This window comes from Xyrauchen texanus, chromosome 41 (assembly GCF_025860055.1).
Source record: "Xyrauchen texanus isolate HMW12.3.18 chromosome 41, RBS_HiC_50CHRs, whole genome shotgun sequence".
Classification (NCBI taxonomy): Eukaryota; Metazoa; Chordata; class Actinopteri; order Cypriniformes; family Catostomidae; genus Xyrauchen; species Xyrauchen texanus.
The window spans coordinates 11,380,744-11,394,744 of NC_068316.1; the positions used below are offsets into that span (position 1 = coordinate 11,380,744).

Genomic DNA, 14,001 nt, shown 5'->3' on the forward strand with positions numbered 1-14,001 from the left:
CTACATCTGTCACAAAGATAGATGATGCAGAGGTTTTACCCTTTGCATTTTGGTATGAAAAAAATAGGAAACATTACTCATTTTGTATAACAGGTAAAAGAGAGGATATTTTTGACAGCTTTGATCAAAAATCTTATATTTTATACCAGAGCAATCTGGAAATTTCAATGAGGCAGCTTGGTTCCTGAACAAACTCTGAACTGTGCTTCATCTCTTGTAATAAAACTGTCTTAAAAATTCATCTATAAATACATTGTGGTAATTTAAACTCAATTTTAAAATCATACAAAGAGATACTTTTATAGAAGCCAGACACATATTTTATACTCAGACAAATATTTTTATTAGCAATAACATTTGGGGGGAACAAAAACCTGCTTTGGTAATACATAATACTGAAGGTTGCTTGCAAACACAAACACAAACACACACACACACACACACACACACACACACACACACACACACACACACACACACACATGTTGTGTTTCCATGTTTTATGGGGACTTTCCATAGACATAATGGTTTTTATACTGTACAAACTTTATATTCTATCCCCTAAACCTAACCCTACCCCTAAACCTAACCCTCACAGAAAACTTTCTGCATTTTTACATTTTCAAAAAACATAATTTAGTATGATTTATAAGCTGTTTTCCTCATGGGGACCGACAAAATGTCCCCACAAGGTCAAAAATTTCGGGTTTTACTATCCTTATGGGGACATTTGGTCCCCACAAAGTGATAAATACACGCTCACACACACACACACACACACACACACACACACACACACACACACACACACAACACACACACACACACATACATTAATATGTTTGAATACACCTTTCTGACCTCATTGGCAACACAGTTTAGTGAGGTTTACAAATCGATGTAAGAAACCTAATTCAAGGTGTATTTTCTAAAAATAAAAGACAGCATAATGATCAGAAATCGTATTAAATGTTCTAAATAATGTACCACGCAAGGGAAAAATCCTCAAAAGATAATAGATCAAATGCAATTATGAAAAAAATGTGTGCTGTTAATTTGCATTTTTATGCATTTAAATGTAAATTGTGCTATTCTGCATTTCCATATGTATTCTGAAACAATATGCACGGCACTGCCTGCATACAACATTCTTGCTTAATTTACTGAATTAACATTTTGCAAATCATCAGCTTTGTATTATTGTTCACCAGAATTGCAAATCTATATTACAAGCTAAAAAATTGGGTCACATAAAATCCCTTCATCCCTCAATCTACAGTATAAATAGTTCTCATAAAAATACTCACTAATGTTAATTCACACCCCCTTTTTTGTACAATTTACAAATGACCCTGCAATAAACTAAACATTATAAGTGAAATTAGATTTCACATTGAATTAGTTTATTTCACGTATCCACTCTCGTAAAAAATAAACCTGTTGTTCCTTTTATCCGAAAGCTTGTGTTTACAAATGTGCTATTCAGTAATACATTATATGTGTTAATGAGGGTAATCCTCCATTCCAAGTGATGATCATTGTCAATCCAGACTTATAAAGCCTTATGAACATTTTAGTTTAATGCTAAAATGCAAATATATATCAGCATTTATTTTTTAATAATTATTTAAACATTACAGAATTTCTAGTGCAACTTAGTAGGTGCTGTTGTATGTAATATGTGTACTTGCATAAGAAGGAAAAATGTTATGACATTGAAATCAATCAATCAATCAATCAATCAATCAATCAATCAATCAATCAATCAATCAATAAAATGATCATATCACACTTTAAAAAATATTCTTCTTTCACTGACAATAAGAAAAGCTTAAGATAAGCCATAACAAAATCTAGTAAGAGTCAAAAATAGGACTTTCGATGTTTCTTCGTATGACCCCTTTAAATTTCAAAAGCATTGTAAAAATATCCCCTGTCAAAAAGGTTTTGTGTGGTTACTGTATTGTACTTGTAATGTCCACATGATGAGCAGAATTATGAGACCATTAGACTGCAAGAATAGCATCAATTTAAACAAACTGTGCTACAGTGGTTGTTAAACCATGTAAGGCAACTCAAGAAGAAAATGGCCATGTTATAATATTGGTGAAAAAAAAACAGGCTCATGCTTAGTTTCAAATATAAACAGACCTCACCAAACTCATTGGCAGATTTACAGTTGAAGTCAGAAGTTTACATACACACAGGTTGAAATCATTAAAACTCATTTTTTAACCACCCTACAGATTTCATATTAGCATACAATAGTTTTGGCAAGTGGTTTAGGACATCTACTTTGTGCTTGATGCAAGTAATTTTTCCAACAATTGTTAACAGACAGAATGTTTCACTTTTATTGACTTGACTTGAATTGACTATATCACAATTCCAGTGGGTCAGAAGTTTACATACTAAGTTAACTGTGGCTTTAAGCAGCTTGGAAAATTCAAGGAAATTATGTCAAGCCTTTACAATTAGACAATTAGCTTCTGATAGGCTAAATGAAGTCAACTGGACATGTACATGTGGATGTATTTTAAGGCCTATCTTCAAACTCAGCGCCTCTTTGCTTGACATCATGGGAAAATCAAAAGAAATCAGCCAAGACCTTAGAAAAAAATTGTGGACCTCCAGAAGTCTGGTTCATTCTGGGGATCAATTTTCAAATGCCTGAAGGTACGACGTTCGTCTCTACAAACTATAGTACACAAGTATAAACACCATCATACTGCTCAGGAAGGAGATGCATTCTGTCTCCTAGAGATGAAGTAGTTTGGTGTGAAAAGTGCAAATCTATCCCAGAACAACAGCAAAGGACCTTGTGAAGATGCTGGAGGAAACAGGTAGACAAGTATCTATATCCACAGTAAAATCAGTCTTATATTGACATAACCTGAAAGGCTGCTCAGCAAGGAAGAAGCCACTGCTCCAAAACGCCATAAAAAAGCCAGTCTACAGTTTGCAAGTGCACTTGGGGACAACGATCTTACTTTTTAGAGAAATGTCCTCTGGTCTGATGAAACAAAAATGTAACTTTTTGGCCATAATGACCATCATTATATTTGAAGAAAAAGGTGAGGCTTGCATGTCGAAGAACAACATCCCAACCACAAATATTGGGGTGGCAGCATCATGTGGTGGGCGTGCTTTGCTGCAGGAGGAACTCTGCACTTCACAAAATAAATGGCATCATGAGAAAGGAAAATTGTGTCAATATATTGAATCAATATCTCAAGACAGGTGGTTAAATCTCAGTTGCAAATGGGTCTTCCAAATGGACAATGACCCCAAGCATACCTCCAAAGTTGTGGCAAAATGGCTTTAGGACAACAAAGTCAAGGTATTGGAGTGGCCATCACAAAGCCCTGACCTCAAACCCATAGAAAATTTGTGGGCATAATTGAAAAAGCATACGCGAGCCAGCAGGACTACAAACCTGATTCAGTTACACCTGTTCTGTCTGGAGGAATGGGCCAAAATTCCAGCAACTTATTGTGAGAAACTTGTGGAAGGTTACCCAAAACATTTGACCCAAGTTAAACAATTTAAAGGCAATGCTACCAAATACTAACAAAGTGTATGTAAACTTCTGACCCACTGGGTCATATCATTCTCTCTACTATTATTCTGACATTTTATATTCTTAAAATAAAGTATTAATTCCTAACTGACCTAAGACAGGGAACGTTTTCTGTGTCAGGATTTGTGAAAAACTGAGTTTAAATGTATTTGGCTAAGGTGTATGTAAACTTCTGACTTCAAGTGTACATCCGAAACTTGACAAATAAGAAACTTAGATCCATGTGCATGTTTTAATACTTTTTCTGCTTTAACCAATTTAGAAGTGTCGTCTTTGTCTGCATCTGTTCATATTCAATATCCTGTCTTTCCCACAAAAGGTCATGCATGCAACATGACATATGATCTCCAAAAAGGGCTATGTCCCAGTTCCTCAGTCCTCAGCAGACCACGCCTACTTCCCCGATCTCATTTCTTTTTTCTGTCCGTTGTTCACCGTGACCTGTATGTCACTTTTAAATTCTCTGTAATAGAATGGGTTTTGTAATATTTGCTTGACTGTACAAGTTCAGGCATTGTAATAGGCCACAAGAGAGACAACATGTTTGCTGGGCATTTGGCCTACAACAGGAGAGGGTCCTTCACCCTCTGAGGAAGTTCTCTGCCTGCCGCTGTGTGGAGCATAGATAGTAGGGGGGCCAACTGAGGCCACTGAAAAGGTCATGTTCTGGCCATTGGCACGTCGCACCGTCCTGAGAGTTTTGGTGACTTTGGAGGAGTTTTTAAAGCTGGAGCCTCTCTCTGGAGTCGTGCACATGATGAGGGCATGGAAACATCTGCAAAACTGACACACAAAGAGACTTAAAACATCACATTTGTAATCCTTAAAGGGATAGTTCACCAAAAATTACAATGCTGTCATCATTTATTGTTATGTTGTTCCAAACCTGTGTAACTTGCTTTCTTCAGTGGAAAACAAAGGAGAAATTTGAAGTCTTCTTAAAGTAATAGTTCACCCCAAAATTAAAAATTCTCGTAATTTACTCACCCTCATGCTATTCCAGATGTGTATGACTTTCTTTCTTCAGCAGAACCAAAATAAAGATTTTTAGAAGAACATCTTAGCTTGTTTGGTCCATAAAATGCAAGTGAATGGGTGCCGACTTTGTGAAGCTCCAAATATCACATAGGTCAGCATAAACGTAATCCATATGACTCCAGTGGTTAAATCAATGTCTTCAGAAGCGATATGATATTTATGTCCATTTTCACTATAAATTTGACTCCATTTTCAGTCAATTTCCACTTTAACTTTCACTTTCCCATTCTTCATGCATGTGCCCCCTACTGGGCAGGGAGAAGAAATTCTATCAAAAATTTATGAATAAAATTAAAAAAATTTAATTAAAAATATATGGATTTAATTATTTAATTTAATTATAGTCTTATGAATTATTTTATGCACCCTGTATGTGCTTTCTGGAGTGTCAAAATTTTGACACCCATTCAATTGCATTGTGAGGATCTACAGAGCAGATATATTATTATAAAAATCTTTGTTTGTGTTCTGCAGAAGAAAGAAAGTCATACACATCTGGGATGGCATGAGGGTGAGTAAATAATGAGAGAATTTTCATTTTTGAAATTTAAAGTGTGCAAAAAGTACCATAAAAGGATAATAAAAGGGGTCCTTATGACTCATGTGCTTCCAAGTTTACCAAAGCCATGCATTGCTTTATGAAACAAACCGAACAAAGTCGTTATTGACTGAAAATCTTGCCTTCTGCCGTAGCTCTCCTTGACTGTTCATGAGAGTTCATGAAAGAAGTAGTCCGATTTGCGAATTAATTATTTCTTTGAGTAAGATCTTTTCAATAAGTTGGTTGATCTGGTTCACAAAACCAGTCTGAATGACTTGTTCATGAATCAGACTAACCCGATTCTCAAGTTCAATTTAGTGATCTTGTCACAGCTGTTATTGTTACAGCTCAATGAGGGGAAGATTGTCAGTGAATAACAACTTTGATTTTGGTCTGTTTCTCACACAAAGCTATCATATGGCTTAATAAGACTTGTAATATAGCACACGTCATATGGACCATTTTTATGATACTTTTCCACCCTTTTTGAAACTTGAAAGCTTCAGTCCATATTCACTGGAAACTGGAAAATAAAGACCAGCACGCTCTTTATAACTTCTACTTCTGTGTTGGAAGAAATTTTCATGGCAGAAAGAAAGTCATATGTGTTTGTAACGTCATGAAGGTGAGAAAATGGTGATAGAATTTCCATTTTGCACAAGATGGAATTTTTTTTTTTAGCTATTGTAATTGATTTGCAACAGCAGGAAGGGGGGGGGGGGATCAGTCCTGGAGCAACTGCAAATGCTCAGCCTACTCTAATGTGGAAAGGCTTGTTTACAAATTGAAGGCTTTTCGTGCATAAAAGTCAATAGCTGATGCAGGACCTCTCAGCATGAGTATAGGCAGTGATTATCCAAGAGTGATGGAGATGCCTGTTTGAAGGTACCAATCCCATGCTGAGCGCCTGTGTAAATACATCTACATTCACCCACACACAGATTGCACACTCAGAGGAAACAGCTTGCAGACACTGACCATCAAGTCATCACAGATGGAAACAAATCTGCTTTACTTGTTGAAAATGAGAGAAGTGGATAAAACAAAAAACAATGGAATCAAGGGACTGTATTATTCTCCAAACCTCTCCTTTGTACTCTTGAACTGCATTTTTCATTATAGATAAAAGTCTATTGTAGTTAATCATTACTGTCTGGAGGTTTCGTAGGAGTAAAATGCATTTTCCAAGAGAAGGTGTTTTATCGATTTGTAAGAGAGATTTCATGTACCACATCCTCACAAAACCACCCTTGCCATAACATTTTGAGCCAAAACTTTAAAGGGATACACTGTATAAATACTAAAGCTTAGAGGAGCATTCGTAAAGATCAAGCAACTCAATTTCTCTAAGGGAAGACATATATCCTTCCTCAATGTCAGTGCAAGATATTTTGCTCTAAAAGGCCAACACCTTTACATAGGAATGCAAAGGTTTAAATGAGGAAATGTTAGAGAAAAACCCACCTTCATATTGCGAAATGGTTTCATGCAAGTTTTGAGTAGATGAATGGCTAACCATAAAGTTTTCCCTTAAAAGGAATGTGTAACTAATCTGCCCTTCAAAATTCTCAATTTCAGGAGCTCAGCTGGACATCCTTGGCAAGACAACCAAGACAACTTACTAAACACTTTAACGAACATTTATTTATGAAATATATAGTTTTTTATTAAGCTATGATGACAAAACTACATGAAATACATTGGGCTTCAAATGTCTGAGACCACCAGTGAAAATTCTTCTATTTTGCATTTTTCTAATTTGGCTTCAGATTCATTTCAGAATATCTTTGAAATTTCATTAGCACATTATTGTACAGTACATGTACTTTCCGGGTAAATATAAGGTAATTATGTTGCACCTCAAGGAATGTGTGGTAATAACCAGTACTTACTAATGGTATACATGCATGGTAACTTATGTTGTACCTACAGACAAATGTGGTATAACAATACTTGCTTATCCAAAGAGTACCTACATGGTAACTAATATGAAACTTTACAGTACGTCTAAATGCTACATACATGGTACATTTTGTAGTACTTACAGACAAGTGTGGGGTAATAACAGGTACTTAATTATAGTGTATGTACACGTTAACTAATGTGAAACATTGCGGTACTTACTAATACTTTAAAAATGTCCTCATGGTACATGCTTTGGAAGTTGGATGGGATCTTACATAGAACCTAATATGAAACTCAGCATTAACTATACAGTATTTCATAGGGTTAATAATTAGTTATTTTAAGCACGGCCTTCTTTACATGACAACTGGTAAAGTCAAGTGCAAATATGAGTCTGGTAGCTACTGCATATGTCCAATTTTAAAACAGTTAACACGCACATAATTATTATATTATGTATAATAATTATATATGAATTGCCAGAAATTACAAGGATGTTTAAGGAGGGTAATGTCATGGTACATACCAATCCGTTAAGATAATTAGTGTTCGGTTAAATATTGTTAGGTAAGGTGAACTGCAATGGTACTCAAAATGTATCTTTTTCCACACTTGATTTTGAATTGTAGATTTTCAGTGTGGTCTCAGAACCCACTTTATGTTTATGTAATGTTATACTTTGTGTCTATCTGATGACAAAAACATTTGAAAATCTATGCATTTTATGCAGCTGTAGAGTTCAGGGTAATATAATCAACAAAAGAGCGAGATTTCACCCCTTGAGAAAACGTAGTGTACTTAGTATACGTCCATTTTCAATGTATACTTATAGTCTACTACATTTCCTCAGAAGATGCAAAGCTTTGCAGAACCATCACCTCTTTGTGTTTTGTACAGCTAAAAAAGGCTGTACAAACTAAAACCTTTAAAAATAAGTCAATTATCAGTGGCTTTTATAACCTCTGTAGACCTGGAACAGAAAACACTAGACAGAGACAGACAGAGCTAGACAGAAAGATAAAGTTTAGATTGGGTTCAGGGGTCATGGTTAATGGCAGGCTGCAGAATCACACTTTTCCCAAGACAACTGGCTTCAGTCAGCCTGTTAATGGCAGTTCAGTGTTCTGTTAGCATTGACGGGATGCAGTCATGCAAGACCATGGCACTCTCTGACAGTCACCTCAAAAGCCCGTACAGTCTCCCCTATAAATCCACAGCCATTCAAGATATACATCTGCTTAATGTATCTACCAGTGTCCGAAATTAATGTTTGTATTAAAAGGAAATTGTCATCATTAAATCATGCTCATGTTGTTCCAAACCCATGTTTTTTTGTGTCCTTCCGTGGAACTGAAAAGGACATTTTATACAGAATGGTAGGGACTATGGCTGGGAAATATGTCTACAATAATTATATCTCTATATTTTTCAGCCATAGGACAATATAAAGTCCTCTCACTTTCAACTGCTTTTATTTTCAGCAAACTTAACATGTGTAAATATTTGTATGAACATAAAAAGATTCAACAACTAAGACATAAACTGAACAAGATTCACAGGCATGTAACAAACAGAAATGGAAAAATGTGTCCCTGAACAAAGAGGGGGTCAAATTCAAAAGTAACAGCCAGTATCTGGTGTGGCCACCAGCTGCATTAAGTACTGCAGTGCATCTCCTCCAGACTGCACCAGATTTGCCAGTATTTGCCAGTTCATTCCCCCCAGAAATGCAAGTTCCCGGACATTTCTGGGGGAATGGTCCTAGCCCTCACCCTGCAATCCAACAGGTCCCAGATGTGATTAATGGGATTGAGAGGCTGGCTCTTCGCTGGCCATGGCAGAACAGAAGAGCAATATAGCTGGTTTCATTGTCAGGCTTGAGGGTCATGTCAGGATGAGCCTGCAGGAAGGGTACCACATGAGGAAGGATGATGTTTTCCCTGTAACGCACAGCCTGCAATGACAACAAGCTCAGTCCGATGATGCTGTGACACAGCGCCCTAGAAATTGACGGACCCTCCACCTCCAAATCAATTCCGCTCCAGAGTACAGGCCTCGGTGTAACGCTCATTCCTTCGACGATAAACGCAAGTCCGACCATCACCACTGGTGAGACAAAACTGTGTCTCGTTTGTGCCCATAGGTGACATTGTTGCCGGTGATGTCTGGTCAGGACCTGCCTTACAACAGGCCTACAAGCCCTCAGTCCAGCCTCGCTCAGCCTATTGTGGACAGTCTGAGCACTGATGGAGGGATTGTGTGTTCCTGGTGTAACTCGGGCAGTTGTTGTTGCCATCCTGTAGCTGTCCTGCAGGTGTGATATTCGGATGTACTGATCCTGTGCAGGTGTAGTTACACGTGATCTTCCTCTGTGAGGACGATCAGCTGTCCTTCCTGTCTCCCTGTAGCACTGTCTTATGCCTCCTACACACTTCACGAGAAGTGATACGAGATACGAAAACAAATGCGTGATCATATGTTATGCATTTCATGTGTATGTTTTTAATCGGCTAAAGGCATCATATATTTTATTGGTTCCAATATGAAAAAGTACCTCCTACTGTAAAATCGACCTATTTGCTTCACTGACTGTCCAAGAGAATTGGCAATTTCTCTTCAACTTTTCTCTTTCTCCACCCAGTTGTGGCACAGTTCAGATGAAACATCAAATATGCACTAGTGCTCCTGCCAATGTTCCACTAATTTTTCTTGATACTGCAGCCATGCTAGTTGATGTTCTACTGCTGGAAAAACAGGATTCCACCCACTGAAACTTCCCGTGCCCCGTTTCTTGCTCTCTCATTGGCTGTAGTTCAACACTGCAGTTGTATTCAGTCAAAACACATTTCACATTTTGCAATTTGGAATTGCAGACAGGTCCAGATATTTAACATTCTAGATATCTCACTGACATCTGCGATGCATCAGCACTTCTCTCAAATCGTGTCTTTGATTATTCATACATTGTGATCGTAGCTCACAGGAGCGAGCTCCGATTTGCCTATGATTTAGGGCTTTTGTCGACAATCTTCACAAAACTGAGTGAAAATCAGGCCTAAAATCGTGTAGGGTAAAATAGGCATAAGGCACGTTCATGCAGATGAGCAGGGACACTGGGCATCTTTCTTTTGGTGTTTTTCAGAGTCAGTAGAAAGGTCTCTTTTCAAACGATTTCAAACAAACTTCTTTCACGTTGTCATTATGGGGTATTGTTTGTAGAATTTTTTGGAAAATGTTTTGGAATAAGGCTGTAACATAACAAAATGTGGAAAAAGTGAAGCGCTGTGAATACTTTCCGGATGCACTGTATCTACTGATAGGGATGACTTAGTGGTGGTCTAATTCTGAAATTGGTCACATTGCTGTCAGCTATCACAGATGTAGCTCTATGATCTATGTGGGTGTTTTTAGGGGGCAGCAGGCAGGTGAAGAATGTGATGCTTGTAAGGTGGAAGGAATAAGTCTATAAATGGAATCAGATCCACAGATTCATTACAGGGGCCTGCAGGAGGTCCAATGAACCCTGCAGAGATGATGAAAGTGGCACAGGTAGATGCTGATTATCTGGACATGCTGTAGGACAGGACTGTGGTAGACTACTTAAATTTTAGCCAGCAAATTTAGTGCATGTACAGATTGGTTTTACATGGCCATTAACACAATTAGATATAAGGATAAGGATAATTCTCAATAATTTTCACTATAAATCTTGACAACAGCAGTCTCCTTAGCAATCATGATTTAAAGCTTGATTAGACTTCCTTCACTAGAGACAATCACTAAGAACATAGTTGCTAATATCGGTTTTTATAAGTGACTTTGTGCTTGTTTTTCAGAAAGTCGCTTGTAAAATAAGCAGTCGCAGGTTGAGTTTTTTGGGCTTATTTTCAGTATTCGGTTGGTGCTTTTTGGGCTTGCTGGGGCTTATTAGCACTTAGCACAATAAAGTGTAACACACTACTGATAGCAGCTGTCAAATAAATGTAAATGATGAGAGAATTATAATTTTTGGGTGAACTAATCCGTTAAGGTCATAAGCCAAAGATAAAAAGCCAATTTCAAAACTCTCTTTCAAAACTTGTTGGTTTGTTAGTATCAATATAAATTAATGCACAAATAATTTAATCAAATATGAAATATAAAATCAAATATAAATCAATGTGACGAGGAACAGGGTGCATGGCTGGCACTGAGACAACTAATCAGTAGGAGAGAGAGAGATAATGGGGCGCCGGAGACGCCAGTTCAGGAGAGAGAGAGATACACATGCGGCCACTGTGTGTGTTTGTTTATGTTTGTTTTATGTTGTTTTACATGAATTTCTGTCATTAAAGTTTACATCGACTGTTTTGCCACTTCCCGCCTCCTCCTTGCCCACCTTACCTCATTACAATCAATTCAGAGTCCATTTTCAAATTCTACAAGGCACTATCTGGTCTCACACCCCAATATATCAGTCACCTTCTCCTCCCTTGCTCCCCTACCAGAGCACTCTTCTGATCAACGTCTATTGAGGGTTCCTAGTTGCCGCTATAGATCTAAAGGTGATCGTGCCTTTTCTGTGATAAGTCTGTAAAGTGATCAATGGAAAGGAGGAGGCAAGAACCGGCTTTTCAATATAAATAATAGTTTAATGATAAACTTAAAAGACAACATAAACACACACATGACGGACATGTCCGTAAACGATCTCTCTCTCCCGCACGATCCTCTGCAGTCGACCGTTATCCCTCACGGAGGCTTAATTAGCCTAATACGGGACCGGACGGAGGCTGCGTTCTCGGGGAACAGAAGGGGTCTCCCCTGCCCCTGGCAGCAGTTCTCCCACTCCAGGCGGTCGGCAGTGAGCCCCTCCTCGCTCGTGGTCGGCGGTCTTAAATCCTGCCGCATTTCAGCGGCCGGTTGGCGACTCCTGCGCCCCTAACAGCGGCCCTGACCGCTCCAGGTGGTCGGTTAGGAGCCCCTTCTCCCCTCGCGGTCGGTGGCCATCGTCCTCTTTCAGGCGGCTGGGCTCCTCGTCCCCCGGCAGATGGCCGCGGCTGCTCCGTTGGGGTGGACGGTAGTGGCGAGAACTCTACTACGGCGTATCCCTCCTCCTTCCCGGGTTTCCGGCACCAGTGTAAAGTGATCAATGGAAAGGAGGAGGCGAGAACCGGCTTTTCAATATAAATAATAGTTTAATGATAAACTTAAAAGACAACATAAACACACACATGACGGACATGTCCGTTAACGATCTCTCTCACCCGCATGATCCTCTGCAGTCGACCTTTATCCCTCACGGAGGCTTAATTAGCCTAATACGGGACCGGGTGTGTAGGATCAAGACCCGGCCCCGCCCTCTGCCCTGCCACAAGGTCCTATTCTATGGAATTGTCTCCCTTTCCATGTGAGGTCATCTTAATCACTAGCCATTTTTAAATCTTCTTTAAAAGCATATTTGTATTCTGTAGCTTTTGAATAGATAATTGAATAGTCTGAACTGGATAAATACATGATACTGTATTTAAAGGTTTTTATTTATTTTATTATGTTTTATATTTAACTTTAAATCGATCTGTTTTTATATCACTCATATATTATGTCATTATTTATTTATTTGTTTGATCTGTAAAGCACTTTGGATCAACTTATGTTGTTTTTAAATGTGCTCTATAAATAAAGGTTGACTTGACTATAAATTTCAAATAAAAAATGCTTGTAAAAATGCAGATACTCCTGCTTCAAACTTATTCTATTGGTTGGGCCAGTGTTGCTGTGTTGGGCTGGGATGATCCAACAAGGTCTAATGACAACTTGTAAGATATTGTACAACTTTGCTTGTACAAAAAAGTACAAGAATTATTTTCCATGCAGACAAACCAATCAAAAAACAGAATTCCAAATCGATTCATTACAATATTTTTTTTAGCAAGCCTCCAATCCAACACTTTATTTTATTAAAAGAAATATCAGTGATTCAATACAAATGACTAATGTATATTAATAACCTTTAATATATGCTTTCCTTATTTTGTTCCAAACCCAATGTGTTATTTCTACCATGGTACACAAAAGTTCCCATTAAAATCATGGTTAGGTTTGGGGTTTTGGGGTAAACTTCACAAAAAAATAATGAGAATGCTCTTTCAATTCCCTGATGTGTCTTTATCTTAAGTAATACAATAGTGATTATAATCATGGTTAGATTTAGGTTTGGGTTTGGGTCAGGGGTTAAACTTCAGAAAAGTAGACAACTATTTATAGTTGTTTCTGCATATTAAGTTTGTATGGGGAAAGTACTTTAACATTGAAAAAAATAAACATTTTACCTACGAAGCAGTTGGGATTGAGGGAACCTTTTTCACACCTGGCAGATAATAAGCAATAATTTTGGTGCACACTCATGCTGGATAAGTGAATGTTCTGTTGGCCGGGGCAGGAAAGAACAGGTCAGATCAGAGGAGTGTACTGGGGAGCAGACATTTGACCAAGTGATACTCTGGAACAGAGATGATTAGCTCTTTGTGGGGTGTCGAGAAGATTAGGGATGGACATGAACTTACTCGCCAATTATAGTTCAACTGATCCCAGGTGGTCCCACCGCTTGAATTAACTGCCTTTTCTCTCTAAAAATAGACTTTGGAAGTGGGCACTATTGTGCACCTTAATATTATTGTAACATAGTTTGCAATGTGTCTACTTGGGATTCATTTTTATCACTGCAAAAATCCATTTCTTTATCAGTTTTCTTTGATTTTTGCAGAATATAAAAGTATTTTAAACAAGATACATTTACTTCAGAAGAAAATGTGTTTACTCTAATATATTTAATGAATAGTTCTCTCAAATATTGAAATTCTGTCATAATTTACTCACCCTCATGTTTCTCCAAACCCTTATGATTTTACTTTCCTCTGTGGAACACAAAAGGAGATGCTAGGCAGAATGACAGCCT

The 14,001-nt window shown here is 37.9% G+C and overlaps 1 protein-coding gene across 1 annotated transcript in view; it reads right to left on the reverse strand.

The window, feature by feature from the left end:
- Nucleotides 1-331: 331 nt before the first annotated feature.
- tmtopsb (teleost multiple tissue opsin b) overlaps nucleotides 332-14,001 on the reverse strand; it is a 45,547-nt gene continuing 31,877 nt past the window's right edge. The window contains exon 4 of the mRNA XM_052114291.1: nucleotides 332-4,363. Within this exon, the coding sequence (XP_051970251.1) occupies nucleotides 4,088-4,363 (276 nt within the window). The 3' untranslated portion in view covers nucleotides 332-4,087. The remainder of the gene's footprint in view (nucleotides 4,364-14,001) is intronic.